This window comes from Mirounga leonina, unplaced genomic scaffold (genome assembly GCF_011800145.1).
Source record: "Mirounga leonina isolate KUSES-001 unplaced genomic scaffold, KU_Mleo_1.0 Mir_242, whole genome shotgun sequence".
NCBI lineage: Eukaryota > Metazoa > Chordata > Mammalia > Carnivora > Phocidae > Mirounga > Mirounga leonina.
Window position 1 is genome coordinate 681,891 of NW_023270627.1, and position 23,962 is coordinate 705,852.

A 23,962-nucleotide genomic window follows, 5' to 3' on the forward strand; every position below is an offset into this window, starting at 1 on the left:
ATACTAAACTCTAATGAAAAATGATCTTCCATTAACTGAAGCTGAAGATATCAAGAAAATGACATAAATTAGTTCACCCGAACTTCAAGGAAATATCAGAGGATTTCATCCTCGTATGTATTTGCTGAAAACATTTTTATGTGAAAGCAACTTTATGTGAAAGTACTGAGGAGGACAACATTTTTCAGGCTAAATCAGGACCCTGATAATAAACAATGAACCACAGAAACCAGGGAGAGCTTTTTACTCTATCCAGTTCTCTGCTTGTGCTAACATCATGTGTACACAGCTAATATCACAGATATTTTGGGTTGTAGAACAAATGTGCTCAGAATTTTTCCAGGCTCCTGAGCCACAGTTCACATTGCACAACTCTAGAGGACACCATGAATGTTGTATCTCGGGGTTCCAGGGTGATAGCATTCACGTAAACTACGAAATTAATGGTGCCTCCTGGATTTGTCTAGCCTGGGCCACCCCATATCACTTAGGGGTACAACAGGGGTCATAACAAAAGCGATCCTATTTGGCTGGTTTGTTGCCATCACATGCTAATGGAGGACTCTTGTTGTATTAGAAAGTCCCCATAAGTATGGCTCACAATAGCTCATGGACAAGTCTGCTTCAGCTAGACATCACCGTTACTCAGCTCTTGCTTAGCCGAGTATCGGTCTCCTTCCCACTTTACCAGGCAGACAGTGGCTGACACCCTGTTGGTCCCTCAGAGCTCTTGCTGTTCCTCAGCATGTGGGGTCCTTGCCAGCTAGGCTGGGCGTGGTTCGGCATTGCTCAGCAGGAAAAGCATTGTCTCCAGTGCTGCACCAGGTAGGTGACTCCTCTGCTGATGATCCTCTGGGTGGATACTCAGGTACTTCCTGCTGTGTGGCTACTCAGCCCATCAGGCATGGCCACCACACTTCTGCTGTTCCAGTCACCCAAGAGTCCTTCGGGAAGTGGAAACGATGGGTCTTTTCCCTTTGTGTTACATGCTGACTGAGACAGGGCACGTTGTTTCTTGTACCCCATTTATAGGTTGAGTGAAGCACCTCTTTCAGTTTCCACTCATAACCTCGCCCTTCCTTAGGTCACAGATATGCACCCATGTGGCTGAGTGGGCCTTGGGATGGCTTTTGTTAACAGCCATACTTGTATTCAGAGTTGTGGCTCCTTCTAACCACTAGGGTTTTGTTATTGGGTCAAACTTGTGCTCTTTCCCTTAGTATCAGTCATCTCGCAGAAGATTCTATGACCGTTGGCAGAAAGACTCCTGCTGGGCCAACCCACTACCTACTAGAAATGCCTGGCTCACTGAAGTGGGCACAGTTGCAGTTCCTTTCCCAGAAGGCCTGGGTGCCCTCCACCTATGTGAACAGACTCCCCTCACTGGTTGCCCAGACATGTCCAAATCTCCTTACACTCAGTGTGGGACTTGTTACCTAAGCCAACAAAGGGTTTTAAGCCACATAGATACTATGAATATTGGTGATTTTAATAAGATTCATATCCTCTCATTCTGGTTATTCACTGCTGTGTAACAAATTATCCCCAAACTCTGCAGCTTTGTACAACCATTTTATTATATCTCATGATTTTGTGGGTCAGGGATTCACACAGGACTCACAGGTGGGAAATTCTTCTGCTCCATGTGGCATCAATTTAGGTCATTTAGTGCTATTCCCCTGGTGGGTAGGCTGGTCTGGAGGAGCCAAGATAGCGTCACTCATATAGTTGGCACTAGGAGGCTGGGCTCAACCAGGATTGTTGATCAGATTGGCTGACATGTGTCTCTCTCCAGCAGGGTGACCATGGTTAGTCACACTTCCTTCATGGCAGTTCTGGGCTCTCAGAGAGTGTTCCAAGAGACATGAAGAACACACTGCCAGGGTATAAGGCCTGGGCTTAAAAATGTCATAGGCTTACTTCAGCCATCTTCTATTAACTGAGGACGTCACAGAAAATGCTGGGGCTCAAGGGTGTACAACACAGACTTGCCAACAAGAAGCATCCAAAAACTGTGGCAACCTGTAATCCACACCCTGTCCTATTTTATCAAGAAGCTCGGCCAGAGTCACTGCAAATTAAAGATCACAGAGGAAAGTAAATGTTCCCTTCCCTGACAACTCACTGAACAACAAAAAGGATGAAAAGTTGAGAAGTGTCTTTCTTTAATGAAAAACAGAAATGGCCATCGTCCCAAACCATAGTCATAACTGTCAAATACTGCGAAATCTGTATTAAAATGAGAAAGGAAGCTGAGAACCAACACATAACTCCTCAGGCCTCCCCTTTTCTGAGTTCTTTATTTTAATTATTCTCTTGGGTAGCTAAATTGTGTCATCACATGGTTATTTCTAGAAAAGAGACTTTTCTAAAAGAAAGTGCACTGCCCTGAGAGGCAGATTCAATGAGCCTTTGCTTGGAGCTGTCAGTTCCAGGGGCATGAGTGGTTCATTGTGGGAAGTGGGGAAAAGTCCTGATGAGACCCGGTTCACATTCAAGAAAGCAAGAGGGTGGGAGAAGACCAGGGGAGAGTGACCTATCATCGACTCGTCCAGTAAAGGAGTGGCCAGGGGAAGGCCGGGTGAAGGGAGAAGGGAAGGAGCAGCAGTCGATACGCTAGATACATCATGACACAGAAAGACTGTCATTATAGCGACGACAGTATGAATGGTGCCCCCTGGGCCTGTACCGGTCAGTGGCCTTGTACAGTGACTTCTTAAAGGTTCAAAACTGAGGGGAGAAGGCAAAGAAAATACAAATTTGGTGGAAGGGTATTCAAGAGAATCAACCTAATCCAAACTGAAGACTTCTCAAATCATCCTTCCTCCATTCCCACTTATTTTTTTGGGCTAGCACACAGCTATTTCTAGTCCTACTTGAGAAGACATTCATCACCATACATACTTCTAACCAAAGGGGGGTGGAAAAAAGAGGAGGAAGAGGAGCAGTTAAGGACTGATTTTAAGCAAAAGGCAGATGAAGAACATATACCACAGGAAAGAATTGCAGAAAAAGTTCAGATAGAAGTTCTCCATCCTTCAAAGAGGTTTCTTATATGATCTTCTCAAAAGAAGGAAATATCTGAAGATTTTTTTTCTCTTGAAAGAGACGGTATGAAGCTTTAATAAACAGATTAGAAGACAACAGAAAGAGGTAAAAACTGAGTTGGCTGTGATCAGAAAAGGAATGGAGGAAAAATCATGACAGAAGAAAAGATATGGAATAAACATGACTGAATTCACAGATAGGGTAAGGTACATGGGTTAAGTACATTAAAGGAAGAGAAAAGAACAAAGATTCAATTGGCTCTCGTGAGGCAGTGTGAGCTAACTCCCGCATATCGCAGGGTGTAAGTAAAATGGATCTGGAAGGATGGTCGCTAAGACACAGCCTGGCGAAGTTGCAGACCACCAGCAGACATCCTGCGAAAGAACCAGCCATGAACAAAGGGAGGAGGCTCATTGCCTTAGTTCTCTCAACAGCAATACAAACTGCCCAAGACAGAGTGGAACAGTGTTTGCAATGTTTTGAGGAAAAGAAAATGCTAGCCGAAGTCTATTTCACCTAACTAAACTGAGCTTCGAGCTCAAGGAGGCAAGAATTTAGGGTTTGAGGCTTTCTGGAAATAACTATGAGATGACACAGTTTAGCTACCCAAGAAAATAATTAAAATAAGGCACTCAGAAAAGGGAGTGTATAGTAAAAAAAGACTTGCGGTGAGCACTGAATCAACTTAATTACAGAAAAAAGATTAAACAGCCCTAGAAATTAGGCTTATAGACCTACTACAAATGTGAAGCATTGATTACATAAAAGAATAGTGTAACAAGTTCAGGATGTGGAAATCAAGGAGATGGGAGGAAGTGTAACTGTGCTAACTTCATTCTTCAGAGCAAGGAGGTAGTAGATATTGTCTACAGTAGAATCAAAATGAATCTAACCTTTTAACTTTACCAAAAGCCAAAAAGTCTTGAGGTGAAGAAAGATAAACATTTATGTCACTTTCAATAATTTCTTCCTTTTTGCCCTAAGTTTCTCTTTTACCTGTTAAATTTGGGTAAAATACTTAAAACAGTATTTATACAGTTTTGTGAAATGTAACCATTGAGGGAGATTGGGTAGATGGTACACGGGTCTCTCTGTATTATTTCCTACAAATGCATCTAAATTTATATCAATAAAAATTTCAATAAAAGTAGTATTTATAGGAAAATTCTGTATTTGTAAAAACTTCCTATCTCTCTTGCTCTACACACACATACAGAAGAAATCTGGAATTGTGTTCATCAAATGTTTATGCTGGGTCTTTTTTTTTTTTGCCCCCCCTCTGGGTGCTGTGGTTTCAAGCGAATTCCTAAAACTTCTTCATATTTTTATGTATTTATTAGGTTGTTAAATAATAAGTAAGGGTCACTTTTACAAATAAACTAATATTCATATTCATTATTCCTTCAAAAGAATTAAGAAGCAGAGACCATCAAAACATGTTTCAAAGCAAAAGGTTCCAATGGCTCCCATCTGAGAAAAGTAATGGAGTGAGACTGGCAAAGATTAAGTGGGAGCATGTGAATAACTGTGTTGGCAAAACTGGTAAAACCAGAGTGATAATGAGAGCTTGAGCCTTTTGAACTGGGGCTTCCAACAGAAAATGCAATATTCTCTCGCATGAGCCAGCTTCAACGCTGTAGAACCTCGTGTGTTGGTTATACTAAGACACTGGCATACCCAAATCCATTCTATCTGTAACTTCCACTGTTAAAGCACCTCTAAAACACAGGATTTACCCTCAGGGTATTGGTTAGATTCTCTTGATGAATGAGTAACTGAATTTCAAGAAACAACACAGAGATGAAAGTGAGAACTTCCAGTCCTAGCTCTGCAAGAGATCGCTGTGCCTCGATGGTGTTATCCTAAAAGAAGGACTGTGACCCATAACACACAATTTCATAGAGACGATTTTAGAAACAAATGAGATGTTCATGTAGATTTTATTATTTTTTTCCAAGTCCTCTTTTTGTGTCTGCCCCTAACCCAGCAAGAGAACTATAAAAAGAAGTTCTCTGTAGAAAAAAATGAAAAACCCTTCTCTCAAGAAAAATCTTTCATGTTGGTTCTCCATTTTTTTTTTACAGTTAAGTAATAAATAGTTAAATGCACTATTAATTGTGTCCATTAAATATATAAAGCCAGATGAGGGCTTTCCATTCCAGATCTCAACCCAAACTCTTCAAATCAAGATTATATACAGTTGGGACCCCTGCGTGGCTCCTTTGGTTAAGCATCTGCCTTGGGTTCAGGTCATAATCCCATGGGGCTCCTTGCTCAGCAGGGAGCCTGCTTCTAAACCCTCTGCCTGCCACTCCTCCTGCTTGTGCTCTCTCTCTCTCTCTGACAAATAAATAAATAAATAAAATCTTAAAGAAAAAGATTATATGTAGTTAACCCTTGATTTTTTGCAAGAAATACAGTACAGTACTATAAATTTATTTTTTTCCTTATGATTTTCTTAATAACATTTTCTTCTTCCTAGATTACTTTATTGTAAAAATACAGTATATTATACATAAAACATGCAAAATGTGTTAATTGTTTATGTTCTCAGTAAGGCTTCTGGTCAACGGTGGGTTATTAGTTCAGTCTTTGGGGAGTCAAAATTATACTTGGATTTTCAACTGCACAGGAGGTTGCCTCCCTTAACCTCATATTGTTCAAGGGTCAACTGTGTATTTATTGAGTACTGACTGAATGCAAAGTCCTGGATTCAGCACTGGAGATACAAAGATGATTGAGATTCACAAAATATATTGTATCTAAGTACCATTAAGTGATGGTGATAACTTACACTGTGCTAGGTACTATGCCCATGCTTTTTAGGCATTATTACATTTATCCTCACAGCTTTATGGGGTAGGTATCCTTTGTATTCCCATTTCATAAACAAGGATTAACTGGGTCTAAGAGAGGTTCAGTAATTTGCCCAGAGTCACAAAACTAGTACATGGCAGGACTAGTTCACGGAAGGATGAGGACTTGAATCTAAGTCTGTCTGACGTTGAAGCAAGAACAAAGGGTTGCATGACCACAGAGGACAGAAAATGTAAATACACGCTTGGGGCTTTGGGGAAAGGCATCTCAAAAGTACTCAACTGACTTTTGGAGATATGGTTTTGAAGTATATTTTCAAGGAGAGAATGAAGAGGGGGAGATTTCAAGGAGAGAACACTGCATGAGCCCGAACAGAGAGGAATGAAAATGCATAGCAAGTGGCCTGATGACCAGGGTCGGGGGTGGGGGGGGAAGGAGATGGACACGTTGGTTGTCACAGGCCCACATACTGTCATCAGTGACATGCTGGGAGCCACTGAGAACTTGTCCTTTCAGACCTCAATGAAACTAACGACTGAAAAATAGCATGCTAGAAGAAGTCTTGGAGTGTGGTATAACTTCAAGTAGTAATTACCAGAGAAATGGGACAAAGTGTTTTATAAATGGATGCAATTTTGTTGGCACTCACGGACAACCTACTTACTAATAACAAATGCAAATCCTTAAACTCATCACCGAGATGAGGGACTCTTTCCAAGAGAAATGAAAAGATCACGATGTTGATAATCATCAACTCTTGTCAAGCAGTCACTAAAATCAAGTTAGTACATGACTATATCCCAAATACTTCAAAGATGCTGTCAATTAGACCGCCATTTTAGACTTACTTATTTCTATACTCTACCCTCTTTTTTTTTTTTTAAATATTTTATTTATTTATTCAACAGAGAGAGACACAGCAAGAGAGGGAATGAAAGCAGGGGGAGTGAGAGAGGGAGAAGCAGGCTTCCCGCTGAGCAGGGAGCCCGATGCGGGGCTCGATCCCAGGACCCTGGGATCACGACCTGAGCCGAAGGCAGACGCTTAACGACTGAGCCACCCAGGCGCCCCTATACTCTACCCTCTTAATTAAAACAAAGAAGTCTAGGGAAATGTGAGCAAAGATTTCTTGACCCTTGAATACACTACTCAGTAAACTCCAACTGCAGGATCTCAAAGAAATTGGTGAAAGCGAAATGCCCATTATGAGTAAATCATACAAAGCAGCCCCCAAAAGTCCAAGAGAAATTCTTCGTATTGCCAGTTTTGTGAATGCCAATTTCTACTTCTGGTGAGGGATACAGAAACTAGTAAGAGTGCTGAAAATCACGGGATTTGAGCTACAGCCCTGCGCTGACCATGAGCTGGCTATTGAATTGGCAGGACTGAGTTGCTCTGGGCTTCAGTTTTCTGGTCTCTCAGATAAGGAACCAGAAGAGAAGTTCCCTTCCAGTAATAACAGTCTATTTTGGTATGACTATGCTCTGGAGGAAAAAAAAGGGGCATGCAGCATGATACAGACAGGAACTGAAAGAGGTGTTAGGACAAATTGGTTCTGGCCCCAGCTCTTCTGCATGATAGGAGAGAAAATGACCGTGAACAAGTCTTTTATACCCCTTGATTGACGGTTTTGTTTTTTTTTTTTTCCCTTTCCTTGGTAGTTTTTTACTGTTTGTAAAGCATTTTATTCTGAAACATCAATGTAACTTATTCCTATGAATTATTTACACCTTGTTAGGACATTTTAACAACTTCTTCCTGTTTATTTGAATTCCTTTATTTATTGTGACTTAAAAGCAGAGATACTCCTAATGGTCTTCCCCAGGGGATGCTTATTCAATAACCTGTTCCTTATGAAATTCCTTCAGGGGACCATGCTTAGCTGAAGCTATTTAACTCTTATTCGGGAGCTTGTCTGGAAGAGGAAGTAGTAAAGAAAGGCATAAGGAAATATTTTTGGGGGGGAGGTCCTGGCCCTAGATGGGCCCTGACTATAGTCCCCCAGCTCCACCTGTCGTTTTTCTCAGTTCCCTATCTTGGACAAGACACTGTCACCAGCTAGTGCCTTCACGAGAACTTTTCTCTCAGATTCATATAGACAATTCCTTTACCCCTTATTTTGGCCAAGATAAAACTGCAATTTTCCAAAATAACATTTACTTAGAATATGAGCATGCGCACACAGACACACACCAAACAATTAAAACATCCCACAAATACACAGAAATAGATATATCAATAGATTTGTCATCTCCAAATAACCAAACACTAGCCACTAATATCTTGATCATTAAACATGATGGAGACCAACTTCTTTCACTTAAAAAAATATATATAATAGCTTTAAGTTAAGAAGAAATACTGGGGACAAGCAAAATGCATCCAAAAGTAGTGCCATAGTCTGTCTTGGTGTATCCATAGTTTACCTTTTAGGACCAATGAAGGGATGGTGCACAGCAGGACACAGGTGGCCTAGGGGCATCCCCAGGGTAGGCTGTCAAGAGCACTGGTCAGACCTCTTGTCTGACTATCAACGCTCTCAATCTCTGTGGTCGGCTCTCTGTGGATATCTCCAACCATATTTCTTAAGTTTTCCCCTTACAGCTTTGATTAAATGCTTGCCTTTCTGTTAGTATTGCCTTTCTCCTGGCTTTCATGATTTTGCCCAGGCTGTTCTTTCTAGAAATAATGCTCATCAGGTAGTAACTCTATTTTCACACACGATCAAGTCCTGTTTATCCCAGTGCTGATTCAAAGGCCGCCTCCTGGATAAGCCTTCCTGTCCCTGTTACTGTAAACATTTTCCGCTTCTTCTAACTCTCATAGGATACTATTTGTATTCCTTTCATGGGACTGGAACTTCTTACTCTGTAAAATGGTTATTTACAGGCTTGCCTTATCCTTTTTATTAAAAGTAAGCCCCCAGGTGCACAGATGATCTATGCTTTAGCCATCAGCCCCCTGTGGTAGCATGTGATCCAGGTCTTTATACAATGGCCTCAATAAATACTGAGACATCGGGATTATCTCAATCCATGATTTTCATGGTAGCAAGGATTATATCACCATTGGTGTTGGGTTGAATGTGGGCATAAGAAATTTAGTCATGCTCTGGACTAAAAACAGAAAGTAGGAAAGAAGAATATGTCAAGATAATCCCTAGGTTTCTGGTTGGCATAAGGAATTGAGTGATGGTGCCATTAATAAGAAAGGGACCAAATAACTAATTTTGGGTGGGACAGCATAAATTCAATTCTGGACATGTTCAGTCTGAAGTGTCTTTGAAATGTTCATGTGAAGATGGGAATCAAAAAGAATGGTTATTATAAGAGCAGCCAGGATAAGCATTTTAAAAGTCCCACATATTAAGGGAAATGAGTAAACATTCCAAAGAGTGAATAATTCTCACAAAGACATAGTTACAGCCATTAGAGAAAAATTATCATGCCCAGAAAATAGAGAATAAAATAGAATCATGCATTGTATCACACTGAAAAAACCCTATTATTACCTCCTACCGATTTTTCTCATTTTTTTCTTTCCTTTTTTTCTTTTTTTTGTAAAACCGAAATCCCATTCAACTGAATTTATATGACATAAAGTTTTATACCTAAATAAAGAATTGACAGCTTGAACCAGGCTTTCAGTCCTGAAAGGTTGGATAATTTAGTTTGTCTCTCATTTGTTAATCCTTTCATGTATGTCTCAAAGTTGTCTTATATCCTGGTTTGAAAACCATATACGCTGGGACAAGTGGGGTGATTGTAAGAGCACCACAAATACAGCCAATATTTTTGGCCTAAGAAATAACTATGTCTGAGTTACTAAATTCTTGCTTCTATAAAATTATATGCAAAACATAATTTACCTACATTAAAGTTAATCACCACTAGCATATTGAGGGTATCAAGTAAAATATTAAAGTTATTTTGCTTTGTATATAAAGCAAAAGAAAATTTTAAAGGTAACATGTTATAATATAACAACCACAAAATGAAATTTTTAAAAAAGACTGACTGATTGATTTATAGCTAGCAAATGGGGAGAGAATCTTTAAAGCAGACTCCCCACTGAGCATGGAACCTGATGTGGGGCTCGATCCCAGGACCCATGAGATCATAACCCATGAGATCATGACCTGAGCCAAAGCCAAGAGTTGGAAGCTCAACCGACTAAGCCACCCAGGTACCCCACAAAATGAAATCCTAATTTGGGATTTATCATTCAACTAGGTACTGGGCTAGGTTTTTCCTTTATTTAGAAGGAATGCAAATCATACCTTAAATAACACTTTAGGTAAATATTCAAGATATATAAAAGAAAGAATTTCAGGACCCTGTTTTCATATTCCATAATTCATTGCTTAGTATCTCAAAATATTCTTCCTTTGTGGGAAGAAATTCCAAGATGGTTGCAAGAAAGGATTCTGCCTCACAAAGATACCGGAAGTAAGGGAGAAGCAAGTGTTTCTCACTGCATTTTTTTCACCTACAACATGGACCTGTGAGCTAAGCAAGGGGAACCAAATGGTCTTCTATGGAATTTAGAGTCTTGAGGGAGTGACAAAGCTCAAGGTCAGTTTACAAGTATTTTGAAGTGGTTGTGGCATTCCAGAAACCAGTGTTGCTACAGGACTTGGGGCGGGGAGGGTGGGTGTCAATGGTGGTTTCTTAGCAGGCAGCTCTTGGGGAAGGCTATTTGAGGCTTCCTTTGCTTCAGGTCTAAGCCTGGCTCTCTGCCTTCCTCTCAGTTCTCTGAGCCATCCAGTATTTTTCACTCAATTGCTTTTCTTCTTAAATTGGCTTGTGTTGTTTTTAGTCAAGAAAGCTGAATAATACATTTCAATTACAAATGACTTTTATCTATTCCCATTAAATCAGGCAACTGAATACTTTACAATACTGGATTCAAGAGCCAAACTTTTTTTTTTTTTTAAAGATTTTATTTATTTATTATTTGAGAGAGAGAGATTGAGAGAATGAGTAGGAAGAGGGGCAGAGGGGGAAGCAGACTCCCTGTGGAGCAGGGAGCCCAACGCAGGACTCGATCCCAGCACCCTGGGATCATGACCTGAGCCAAATGCAGATGCTTAACCGACTGAGTCACCCAGGCACCTGAGCCAAACTTTTCTTTTAAAATATTTTATAATTTAAAGTTCTTACTGATTCAGCCTTCACTGTAACATTATCAATTTAACTCCTGGGGAAAATGTATTTCCATGGTTTGAGAGTTTGTCATAGAAGCAGTTACTGCATGCATATGCATCTCAATTCCTCAGAGTAGTTGAGTAAGTTATGAGAGTGACTTGTTATATTCAAGCCTGACTTAAAAAAGAAAGTTCCTGTATCCATCCCACAGTGCCTTCTAACACTGCCCCCTTACCGTTATTGGGAAATTTAAAGTACTCAGTTTGTATTCAATTTATCATAGGACAGTCTTCTTTAAAACTGAATTATGATTTTTAAAAAATTATCCAACCAAATACATACATCAATTCAATTTCATAAGTTAATATCACATACAAAAAAATGTCAGGTTTGAGTTAGCTATGTTGATTTAGTACAGTCAGATTTTGGATTAACTTTACCAGTGTTGGGAACTGTACCAAATCAAATAATTCTGCCTGATCTTGAAGACTACTTTTTCCCAAGGTGTTGCAAGTGGCACCCCATAACGTCTTTTCTTTTGCCTGCATATGTTTCACACTTTGGAACTAGTATAAGAGTGCTGAGAGCAGGAAAATATTTCCTCCTCCGATGACATGGGACTAAGATCTGTGGTCAAAAGGGTGTCGTGCATTAATGATTCAAACTCTACTCCCACCCCCTCCAAATATACACGTGTGAAATATAAAATATTTTTCAAAATATTTTTAAGTTGAATTAAAAAGACAAAGACATTCTCCAAAACAAGATGAACATGACAGTGGACCTAACAGGTCAGATACACCCTGGGTAAGAGGGCAGAAACCATAGGCTGACACAAAGTCCAGGACTAGAAAAAGGCAGAAGAGACTGAACAGTAAAGGAAATGAAATGCCCCAGTCACAATGAAGGCCCTGACCTAGACTGGGTAGAGAGAATGTAGCTGAATGTGGAGAGGGGTGCCTCTTACCTGGAAGAGAACATTGAAAAAATTCTGCATCTTCTTCCTTTTATGGAGCCAAGTACCTGCGATGGCAAGACCAAGCACAGACACGGGGTCTACTTCCTATTGGCTCCATGGCCAGATCTGCAATATCCTCAAAGTCCTATGGGGCAGAAAGACTCCTGAAGCCAGATTATGGCAAAGGCAAAACTTCCAAAATAGGAGAAGAGAATGCAGAAGAAAAGAAAAAGCAGAGCAAAACCCCTCCCGTTCCAGGTGGGAGAACAAACCAAAATTCTAAACCTCAGTAGAACACCAAAATATCAAGGAAACAAACAAACTCAATAATCAGGACAATTCACCCTGGTTGAAATGCAAATCAAAAAATGACTATTAAAGAGTCTACAGAGAAAAAGAAAAGAATTACAGTCACAAAAAAAGAAAAAAATAAATTAGCCAGATAGGAATAGCCAGATATAAAGTCAGACATGAATAAAGAATGTTTACAAAAAGTAAGAAATTGTAGAAATGAAAAATACAGCTGTTGACAGAAATATCAGCATGAAAAATAAGTATGCAGGGTAAATCTAGACTAGTCCTATTCTAAGAATTAGTGAATTGAGAAACAATTTTGAAGAAACCCAAAATACAGCAAAGATTGATAAAGAAATGACAAACATAAAAGAGAAAATATAAGACACATAAGCTATATTGGGGCATTGCAATATTTATCTCTTAGAAGTAGAAAATAAAAAGAATAAGAGAAGATCAATATTTAATGGAATAATGACTGAAAATTTTCCACAACTGAATGAAACAGAAGTTCTCATATTGAAAACATATTCTGAATTCTTAAAAAGAGAAACAAGAATCAATTTTGTGACTCAGAAACACAAGTGTTGAGCCTAATGCAGTGCCCAATATAGAATTGTTTTCAATAATTTTTTTCTTTATTTTGATCTCTGAACTTAGAGCAACAGACTTAGAATCTAAATATTGTGTAATTCAACCATTCTTATGGTGCTTGAATGTTGGGAGACAATTATCCATAGGTCCCTCTCATTTCTGTATGTCTTATATTAGCTTTTTTTCCAGACTATATTTTCAAGGATACTTGTATAGCAAATGGTTTTGGAAGTTAGAGATAATGTCTCTCTCCAGGACAGATGGAAGTTTTGTTTGCTGAACAGAATAGTAAAGATAATGTCTGCTCCAGGACAAAGTTTGGGCAGGTTCGCTAGCCCTTCCCTTTTCAAAGACCAGAGTTTCCTAAGCTCAGGGTTCCTACACTATGTGGCAAACCCACTGTGTACACCCATCCATCTAGGCCATTCCACATCAACACTAGGACTTGTGGGGCAAGAATAACCAACATGAATATAAGACTCATGTTGCTGGCTTAACAAGAATAGTAAGGCCCTTTTCTCTGATCCTTTAGTCTCCTATCTTCTTCCAATATGCTTGAAACAGGCAGGTCAACTTATTAGCTTGCAAATAAGGTAAAATCTCAAATTCTCCATAGTTCTTGACATAGTTCTTGAGCACCTGACACAATGCTCGTATACTTCAATTTCCGTTTTGTTTGTTTGCTTGTTGTTTGTCCACTTGCTCTGGGAAGAATGGGGTTGTGGCTGACTATGGAACTGTGGTCACACAAAGAAGGAAGGAAGGACATGTATGAGCCCACGGCCACCTCCTCACTGTAAACTACCTGCCTCCTTCCTTCTCTGTAATTCATTCCACTCACAACGTAATGTTTCCTCACTATAGGTATATGACTTCTGTCTCTCCAGCAAGGCTGTAAACTCATATAGGCAAGGCCTATTACCTCCAGAGATGTCTACCATCATCACTCTGTTTACTCATGTGAATAAAGCCTGGACTTAGGGATCAGGATTTGAATTCCAGCTAAGCCATTCATTACCTGTGTAGCCTTGTACAAGCTAATTAGCCTCTGCAAACTTTGGTTCTTCTCAGTTGTAAAAATGGAGTGTCCTAGAACACTTCCCTTGGGGATGTTGTAAAATCACATGAGATAATATAAAGTCCTAACAATGTCTGGCACACAGTTAGGCATTAAAAAAATAGGAATGAAGCATGTAACCCCCAACAGGAATTCAAATAGAATCACCTTTTAAGTCATGCACTATTTTTTACTCACTTCTCCTAACTTAGCCCTTAAATAGTGATATGCTCCTTAAATGAAACTAATAGAATTCTCAAGAATAAACTGAAACTACAAGACTACTCTTTGACTTAGCACTATCTCTAGGAATTTATCTTAAGGAAATAATAAGGGATTCGTGTGCAACTCTGTTCATTACAGTGTTACTTATTAGAGATAGAAACAATTAGTAACAACCTAAATATCTAATAGTAGGGGATTATTTAAATCAGTCATTGAATAGTCATGCAAGGTAATGTTTGCAGCAATTAAAGAAATCTGTCATAGAATGATACGAATGACATGGATTTAATGACATGCATATTCACTATTCAGTGAAAAAAAGCAGGCTCCAACACATAGATCAATGGAAGAGGATAGAGAGCCCAGAAATAAACCTACTCTCATATGGTCAATTAATCTATGAAAAAGGAAACAAGAATATACAATGGGGTAAAAAAAGTTTCTTCAGTGGTGTTGGGAAACCTGGACAGCTACATGTAAAAGAATGAAACTGGACCACTTTCTTACACAAAAATAAACTCAAGATGGGTTAAAGACCTAGATGTGAGACCTGAAACCATAAAACTAAAAGATATTGTGCAAGACTGTTAAATCTCAGATCTGTACCTCTGAAACAAATAATGCAATATATGTGAAGAAAAAAAAGAAGAAGAAGAAGAAGGTAGCGGGAGGGGAAGAATGAAGCGGGGGAAATTGGAGGGGTAGACGAACCATGAGAGACAATGGACTCTGAAAAACAAACTGAGGGTTCTAGAGGGGAGGGGGGTTGGAGGATGGGTTAGCCTGGTGGTGGGTATTGAGGAGGGCACATTCTGCATGGAGCATTGGGTGTTATGCACAAACAATGAATCATGGAACACTTCATCTAAAACTAATGATGTAATGTATGGGGATTAACATAAGAATAAAAAAAAAAGAAAATTAAAACTAAAAGATAACATAGGCAGTAGTCTCTTGGACATTGTCCTTAGCAACATTATTTATGGAAATGTTTCTTTAGGCAAGGAAAACATAAGCAGAAATAAACTATCAGGACTACATCAAAATAAAAAGCTTTTGCACAACAAAGGAGACCATCAACAAAATGAAAAGGCAACCTACTGAATGGGAAAAGATATATGCAAATGATATATCCAATAAAGGATTTAACATCCAAAATATATAAAGAACTTATACAACCCAACACTAACAAATAATCTGATTAAAAATGGGATGAAGACTTGAATAGACATTTTTCCAAAGATATAGAGATGGCTAACAGACGCATGAAAAGATGTTCAAGATCCCTAATCACCAGGGAAATGCAAATCAAAACTACAATGAGATATCACCGCTCACCTGTCAGAATGGCTAATATCGAAAAGACAAGAAATAATAAGTGTCAGTGAGGATGTGGAAAAAACGGACCACTCACGCACTGCTGGTGGGAATGTAAGCTGGTGTAGCTACTGGGCAAAACAGTATGGAGATTCCTCAAAAAATTTAAAATAGTAATACCATAAATTCCACTAATTCCACTAATAGCTATTTACCCAAAGAAAATGAAAACACTAATTTGAAAAGGTATATGCACCCCTGTGGCCTCATTTACAATAGTCCCTCATTTACAATAGTCAAGGCATGTAAACAACCCAAGTGTCTATGGAAAGGTAAATGGGTAAAGAAAATTTGGTGTATATATAAAAATATTACTCAGCTATAAAAAAAGAGATCTTGCCATTTGAACAACATGAATGGACCTGGAGGGTATTATGATAAGTAAAACAAATTCAACAGAGAGAGACAAATATCATATCATTTCACTTATATGTAGAATCTAAAAAACAAAACAAATAAACAAACAAAAAAAAACCCCAAACAGACTCATAAATACAGAGAACAAACTGGTGGTTGCCAGAACGGAGAGAGTATGGGAGGGATGGGTGAAATAGGTGATGGGAATTGCAAAGTTTTAAAAAGAAAAGCAGGCTCCAGAACACCTATAAATATTATTCTAATTTTTAAAAAATGTATATCCATTCATAAGATACTAAAAGGTTATAGATTAAAATGTTATACTTGATTGATTTGGTTATATACTTCTCTGTATCTTCTAAATTCCCTGAAATAAACATATATACTACCTATAATAAGTAAAAAGATATTCAGTATTACATAAAGCTATACATAGTAGATTATTAGAAACCCAAATAGGAAGTAGGAATAATGATATTTAAAATGACTTCTGAATACAGTTTAGCCAGAAAAAATGATACCAAGTCTTTCAAGGTTTATGTTCCTTTTTAAATCTCAAATGTAAGATACCTTAACTTTACAGAAGAACAGAAAACACAAGAAAATATATGCCAATACTAATCATCTACTGAAGTTTACATTCTTCATTCTGATGAAGTTGTTTAGAAAATGCTGCGAGCAATGTTACCAATATTGGGATGCAACTCAATTCACTTTTCATGCAAGTATCCCCTTATCTCGGAATCACAGTGAACTAATTTAAATTAGTTCTTTTCTCACCTTAACAACTATTGCATTATAAAATTGTTCAGCGTCATTAGGTGATGTTTGGACTTTGCAAGTGAAGATATTATTTGATTACCTGGACTTTTCTGTGCCGCCCGTGCCTTGATGAATGTTGATGAATTCCATGAGTTGTTTTTGTAACATCACATCTTTGCCCTCAATTTGAGTGATGAATTTATGCTCTAAAAGATCTGACACTGTTGGACGCTTTTCATAATCTTTAGTCAAGCATCTGCACTGGCAAAAAAAAAAAAAAAAGAGAGAGAGACAAAGAAAGAAAGAAAAAGAAAGAAAGAAAGAAAGATGTAATGACTAGATAGGTTCGAGTTTTGACATTATTATTATTATTCCTAAAAACTACTGTAACACAAGAGAGCAATGCTCCTCACAAATGTTCATCCTGAGAAGCATATCTCAAAGAATGTTAACCTGCAATATGATGAAATGCATGTTTGTGAAAGTGGACACATCTGCGAGCAATGCCATGTAGTCTTACCAACTTCCGACTAAACATGACTCCCTCGTGCCCCAGCAAGCGTGCTGGCATAGTGGTGATTAAATGCCGTCTCCCCAGCAGGCTCCTTTATGAGCCAGCAAGCTAAAGAATGAAGCATCAAAGTCATTACAGTTTGAAAGCTTATCTAAAATTAAAACAAACTTTTCTGTTTCCCTCCCCTAATGCTTTTAAAGGCTTCTCAATTGATCTATTTCTTTCTACGTGATAAAACTGCTAAACTAATATGCTGGGGATGTTTAAATCCCACATCAGTGGACATTTTTGGAGGTCTCTATATAGAGCAAATGCACCAAAGCATGCCACACCTCTTGGTAGGTTCAACGAGATAGTAGCGTGAGAAAGGATAAAGCTAATGAGAACACTTGGAACACCACTGCAGAAGGGACATTTGAACAACTGGGACATTTAATCAGCCATGACAGCTGTCTTCAAATATTCGGAAGAGGGATTAGACTAGTTTTCAGTGGTCACAAGAGACAAAGAACCCAGGATCAATTAGTGGAATTAAGAGAGAAAGAGATTTCAGGGCAGCGTAAGGAAGAACTTCTCATCAGGGAGGCTTCTCAAAGTTAGAATGGGCTGCACTGGGTAGGATCACCTTTATTAGGGATGAGGACATCCTGACGGGATGGCCACTCAGTGCACATGCTCGGGAAGGATTTACGCTCTGGATATGGTTTGGGCTGTATCAACTTCCAGTACCCTTCCCACCCTGGGATTCAGAGGATCTATGCTAGTGAGACAACTGGTCAGAGGTGGGCTGGCACTTGGCGACATAGAAAAAGAAAAAAAAGAGAGAGGAAGAAGAAGTCCATGCCTTGATTTGGGCAGTGGCATTTCTAATCTGTACTGTTACTCCTCCTGGGATGATGGTTTGGCAATTTATTAACCGGCAACATATTTCTCAAGGATGGTAAAATATGCTAAGGAATCAGGATGATGATATCTGAACATAAGAACAAGTGCTCTTCATGATCATTTAGTTTAACAGAACGCATCCATTTCTGACATCTGTAGCACTTGCTCCATGGATTGAGTATAGTCACATATGAAATTCTTTTATCTAAGTAAAAGTGTATCAGATAGCTGGTATGTACCAGGCACTCTGCTGGACAGCGGCGTTGCACGGACAAGTAAGGCATATTCGGTGCCCTGCAGTTACTCACTGTCTCGCTGGGAAGAGAAGCATCTAAAGAGGTGTTACTAGCAGAAAAGGAACAAAATGCAGCGATAGCCCACAGGGCAGAATGCTAGGTGAAATGGTGTGAAACGTGTCAAAGTCACCAGGTTCAATGGAGGATTTGTGTGGAAGGACTGCAGACGTGGGGCACAATTACGAATTTTGGGGAGCCCTCTAAAGTTACCAGGGATCCTCCCAGGAGATGTGTGAAGTCTGACTGCACTTTATCAAATATTCTGTAGTGCACAGTCTGTACTCCAGTAAGAGATGCTCATGTGAAATCTGGGGAACAAAATGGACTATCAATCCTCGGGTTTTCACACCCCTTAAATCTAAGCCTCTTGTCTTTATAGGAATAAGGGAATAGGGAGATATTCTTGGTAGAAAAACCAATGATTGCGGTATGTGTACGACTGGTTCCTCCACTTTCTTTGCCCTTTCTACATTTTCTGAGTGGTGTCTGACACACGTAATCTTTTTTTTTTAAAGATTTTATTTATTAGACAGAGAGCAAGAGAGCACAAGCAGGGGGAGCAGCAGAGGGAGACAGAGAAGCAGACTCCTGGCTGAGCCAAGAGCCTGATGTGGGGTTCAATCCCAGGACTCTGGGATCATGACCTGATCCGAAGACAGATGCTTAACCGACTGAGCCATGTAGACGTCCCTGACACATGTAATCTTAATGTCTCCTGTCTCCCATTTACAACCTGGGGTCATCCCTTACCTTATTTTCTATTATTATTATTATTATTATTATTTATGGTAAAGACATAGTAAGATGGTGAAAACAGGTTTATGGGGCAGATTTTTAGAAATTATTGACTCATATCTTCCAGTTGATTGCCCAGAGGCACTGCACTTGTGTTAAATATTTGTCAAATTAAAAATGTTCACTGAATATCAAATACATAAGCATTTTATCGATACAATTATCTGATTCACCAACTACAATGAAAATTCCCTGACTGCGACAGGAATGAGTGATGCAGATAAACAAAGGGTTAAAAAGAGCTGATTGAACCGATGGTGGGTGAGTAGGTGGGAGATGGGAAGGCGTAGCTTGCAAAAGGCAGGTGGATGGAAGGATGTGTTCATGGACCATGAAGCAACCTCAGAAGCATAGCTATCTTTAAGCAAATGAACATGACCCTAAGATCATTATTTGAGCAATAATGGATTCACTGAACGTTCAGAGGACAGTACAAATGCTTGTTTTGAAGACAATAATGGACACCCTCTGGAGCTGTTCAATAGATAAGAAATAAGGAAGAGATTCAGAAGTGTTATAAAAGGCACATTTCAAAGTTCTAGCAGGATGGTATCTCTTCGTTTTTTTAAAAGACTCTATTGTTACTCACTTGCTAATGAAGTCATTGAATTCTGCTGACCATATCTCAGGCTGTCTTAGTTTGGGGGGTGGATTCCTAGAAAAATAAGAATCAAGGTTGGATTGTGCACATTGGTCAGTCGGTGCAAAATCAGAGCCGGACAGACTAGAGCATTAGTGCGATCAGAGGTTCTGCCAGACATAATCAAACATACCACAATTTTCCGATTCAAAGAGAGATAATTAGTTATTAAGCATTCTTCATATAAAATGACAGCTTCCTTGTTTCTCAGAAAGCACTTAATATATGACCCAATTTTTCTGATTTTTTCTTTTAAGGAATCTTTTTGCTTTTACCTGAGTGCCCTAGGGAGAAACATCAATACTTGGCAAAATAGAAACAGCGAATACTGGGGATTTTTTTTTTTTTTACTTTGAGTCCTGCAGAAGTCTCTGAGGAATATCCAGGGTACACAGAGGTGACCTGAAAGGTGTGTCATTCAGAATACAAGGGACACTGTAGCAGACAGGGGCAGAGTAGAATGCCTTTAGGAGTTGTTCTGTTGTTGCTGGAAACAAGGTTACGAAAGTAAGGAACTGGGAAATATGATTAGCTAGAAAGCTCTGGATGCCACTTAAAAGATTTTGTTATTAGTTGCCTTTATTTCTAGGCCAAACAAATCTTGTCCTTCTTTGGCATGTTCATGAATACGAAGGCACCTCCCTTGGAAATGAGGCTGATCTAAGTCTGTAATCAAGCAGCACTGATCAACCATGATAGCTGAATTTGCTGAAATACTGCTTTCCACTAACCCTAACAGCTCTTTGTTTTCATTAGTGGGATGGAAACACTTCGTCTTCAGTTCTGCATTACTCCTTAAATAGCTTATAATGAAATTAGTGTACAGTTTATATAGGCTCATTAAAGAAAAGTGCAGCCACTCATCTACCCTAGATCACGCCTCGAGCTCATTGTACAATTCTTAGGACTATTTGAAGATTGCTGATTTGCACATTAAAAGAATTCTCTTCCCCAGTAGTCTTGCTCTGTTTCTTGTCCTCCTGAAAATTTCCTTTCTAAGAGATTTATTGGCTTGCTTGGAGTATAACAAAGTTTTGATGATTTTAGAACACTTAGAACAGGGTAGATTTTCAGATCCCTTATTTTTTTTTTCTAAATATTTCTACAGTTCGTGTTCTAAGACCTTCATGCTAGAGATATACCAGTGGCAGAAGTAATAAGAAACAAGTAAGAAGATGCCATTTCCAGAGGCACCTTGCTCACAGGTATAAGAAACATCAATGGTGTCATCCCTTGTCCATCTGGTGTCATCACCAAGAATAACAACATCCGGCTAACTCTGGTAGTTTAAACCATAATTAAAATGGCCCAGGAAGTGTAGTGCTTCATCTTACAGACTGAATGACAGTAGGAGTTAGGAAATGTAGATTTTTTTTTCTGTTTTCCTCAAATTTAATGAAATGTCTTAAACTTGGTATAGGGCAGGTTTTCTGTTCTTTTTTGTAATCTTGTTTCCCCACTTACCAACCAAGCAGCATATTTTACAAAGAGCTAGACCTGAGATTTACATGGAAATTGTTATGTAAAGGATGATAAAGGCATTATAATTCAGAACATATATATCAGACAGGAAGTTCAAAGATAAAATGAAAAATACATTCAAATTCTTTGGTCTTCTATTAATTTAAATACGTGCCCAATATTCCAAATGAACCCATGTAGACATGAGTATCACATATTGGCATTATTTCTTTAGAACTGGAGAACTGTCCCTGAGGGCTTCGTATATATGATTCTATGTGCTATAGGCACTAGGATGACAAAATTTAATAATACTATATAACATACCACCCCACCACTGCCTTCGACCCCTGTCACCCCAGGCCCTTGGTGTGCATTCCATTGGGACTATGGTACCAGGCAAAATCCTTCAGACAGTCCTCAAAGGAGAACACATGTATAATAAAAATAGGCTGTCTTTTTTTTTTTTTTTTAAGATTTTATTTATTTATTTGAGAGAGAGAATGAGATAGAGAGAGCATGAGAGGGGGGAGGGGCAGAGGGAGAAGCAGACTCCCTGCCGAGCAGGGAGCCTGATGCGGGACTCGATCCAGGGACTCCAGGATCATGACCTGAGCCGAAGGCAGTCGCCTAACCAACTGAGCCACCCAGGCGCCCCTAGGCTGTCTTTTCACATCAGTTTTCTGAAAGAGCTAGGAACTAACCAAAACATATATAAAATAGTATTTAGTTAGTAATAGGACAGACAGGGGAAAGTTTATTAATATACACAATGAAGGGGAAAGCTCTACACAGAAAGGAAAGTGCTTTCATGGCTCCAAAGAGATTATTCTAAGTTTACTGTTTTATATGAATATATTCAAACATTGACATATTTAAAGTCCTTGCTATTGTATCAGTGAATTTTGTGTATAAATTTATTAATAATACCATTTTAAATCTCCAAAGAGGAGTCTTAGCAAGTAGTAAAAAACAAATCACTGGATTGACAGAGTGAAGCAAAGCCAATCACTGGGGCACCAACTGGGGCCCAGGGCCTTACTGACAAGTTTGGGAGTGGATAAAGAGTGGGAGGAACCGCTGCTTTCTGAGCTCAAATCCCGGCAAAAGGAAGACACAGTGAGTATCAAGAAAAAGCTCTTACTTAGACCAGGGAAATGAAACCGCTGAATACATACAGTGTTTCAGAAGAGGCAGAAGATATCCTAGGCCACTGTGCTCCCACCTTGCTGAAATATACTGAATATTTCCCTGATGAGCACCAGCTGAAGGAAGAAAGATGGGCTACAGATACTGTACCCCATGTTAGTTCTCTGACCTTGGAATTTTGAAGAGCGCTCTCATGGGATGCAGGTCGGCTAGTGGAGGATCTCCATCCCCTAGCTCGATGGCTGTGATCCCCAGGGACCATGTGTCACACCTGGCATCATAAGTGGTATCCAGTTGCTGTTCACATGCAATCACCTAGCAGAAAATGAAAAAAAAAAAAAAGGGTGAAGTTTGTGATTTTAGCAAGCATCATAGCAAAAGCAAGCATGAAAGTCCAAAGATTTATATTAAAAATTCATGTGACAAATATTCACAGAAGTTTTAGTCATAATAGCCCCAAAGTGGAAACAACCCAAATGTCCATCAACTGGTGATGGATAAACAAAATACTGTGTATACATACAATGCAATACTATTCAGCCATAAAAGGAACAGACTATTGATGTATGCTACAACATGCGTAAACACTAAGAGAAAGAAGCCAGACACCAAGGCCACATATTGTATGATTCCATTTAAATGAAATGTCCAGAATAGGCAATTCCATAGGCAAAAAAGCAGATTAGTGGTTGCCTAGTGTAGGACAGCTTGGGAGAAGATGGGGATTGACTGTTAATGAGTAAGAGGTTTCTTTTAGGGGGAAAGAAAATGCTCTAAAATTAGACTGTGATGATGGTTGCACAACCCTGTGAACATACACCTAAAAATCATTAAACTGCACACGTCAAATGAGTTAATTCTATGGTATAGGAATTATATGTCCATAAAGCTGATAAAAATAAAAAACATGCATATGAATTTTCTATTCTGTTGTGTCTCTTTGTCTTCCTGAGTATAAAAATGTATTTTGCCCCACCAATTTTTTTCGTTATTTTATGACTTCATACATGTGGCCTAGGAATATCTTGCCAAATGCTTGGGTGAATTTATGCTCCAATTTGCCCAAGACATCCTTAGTTTATGCTTTCCTAGAGTTATTATAAATACCATCCCCTTTTTCTCTGCAAAGTGTCATGGCTTGCAAAAATGATACGGTCACCTACCACGGTCATTGTTTCCTTTGTCCCTTTCATCCTGACACACACGGACTCCAGCCTGAGAAGGACGGCTTTATGTAACCAACAAATGCTACCTCTGAACTAGAATTTAATTTAAAAATGTCAAGTAGAGAATTTCACTGTTCAACTGATTATTGAACAATCTTGCCTCTGAGGCCCTAAGAACACTAAAATAATTCTATGCCATTAGTTATGGAAAATATATTAAAATCTATTTACCTTGCTGCTTTCTAATTCTAAAAGATTTGTCATTAATAACATAGAGCTGGCATATATGCCATGCCTTCACGAGCTATATATATACTTCAACAATTCTAGATAAGTGGAAATTTATTGAAATACTGCCCATCGTTCATAAGTTGGAAAAATGTTTATTGTAGAAAAATAAGCATAATATGCATAAAATCT

The 23,962-nt window shown here is 38.9% G+C and overlaps 1 protein-coding gene across 1 annotated transcript in view; it reads right to left on the reverse strand.

The window, feature by feature from the left end:
- MYO3A (myosin IIIA) overlaps window positions 1–23,962 on the reverse strand; it is a 221,092-nt gene that overhangs the window by 152,781 nt on the left and 44,349 nt on the right. The window contains exons 6-8 of the mRNA XM_035029490.1: window positions 22,546–22,691; window positions 19,716–19,781; window positions 16,737–16,892 (exon numbers count right to left, since the gene is read on the reverse strand). Of these exons, the coding sequence (XP_034885381.1) occupies window positions 16,737–16,892; window positions 19,716–19,781; window positions 22,546–22,691 (368 nt within the window). The remainder of the gene's footprint in view (window positions 1–16,736; window positions 16,893–19,715; window positions 19,782–22,545; window positions 22,692–23,962) is intronic.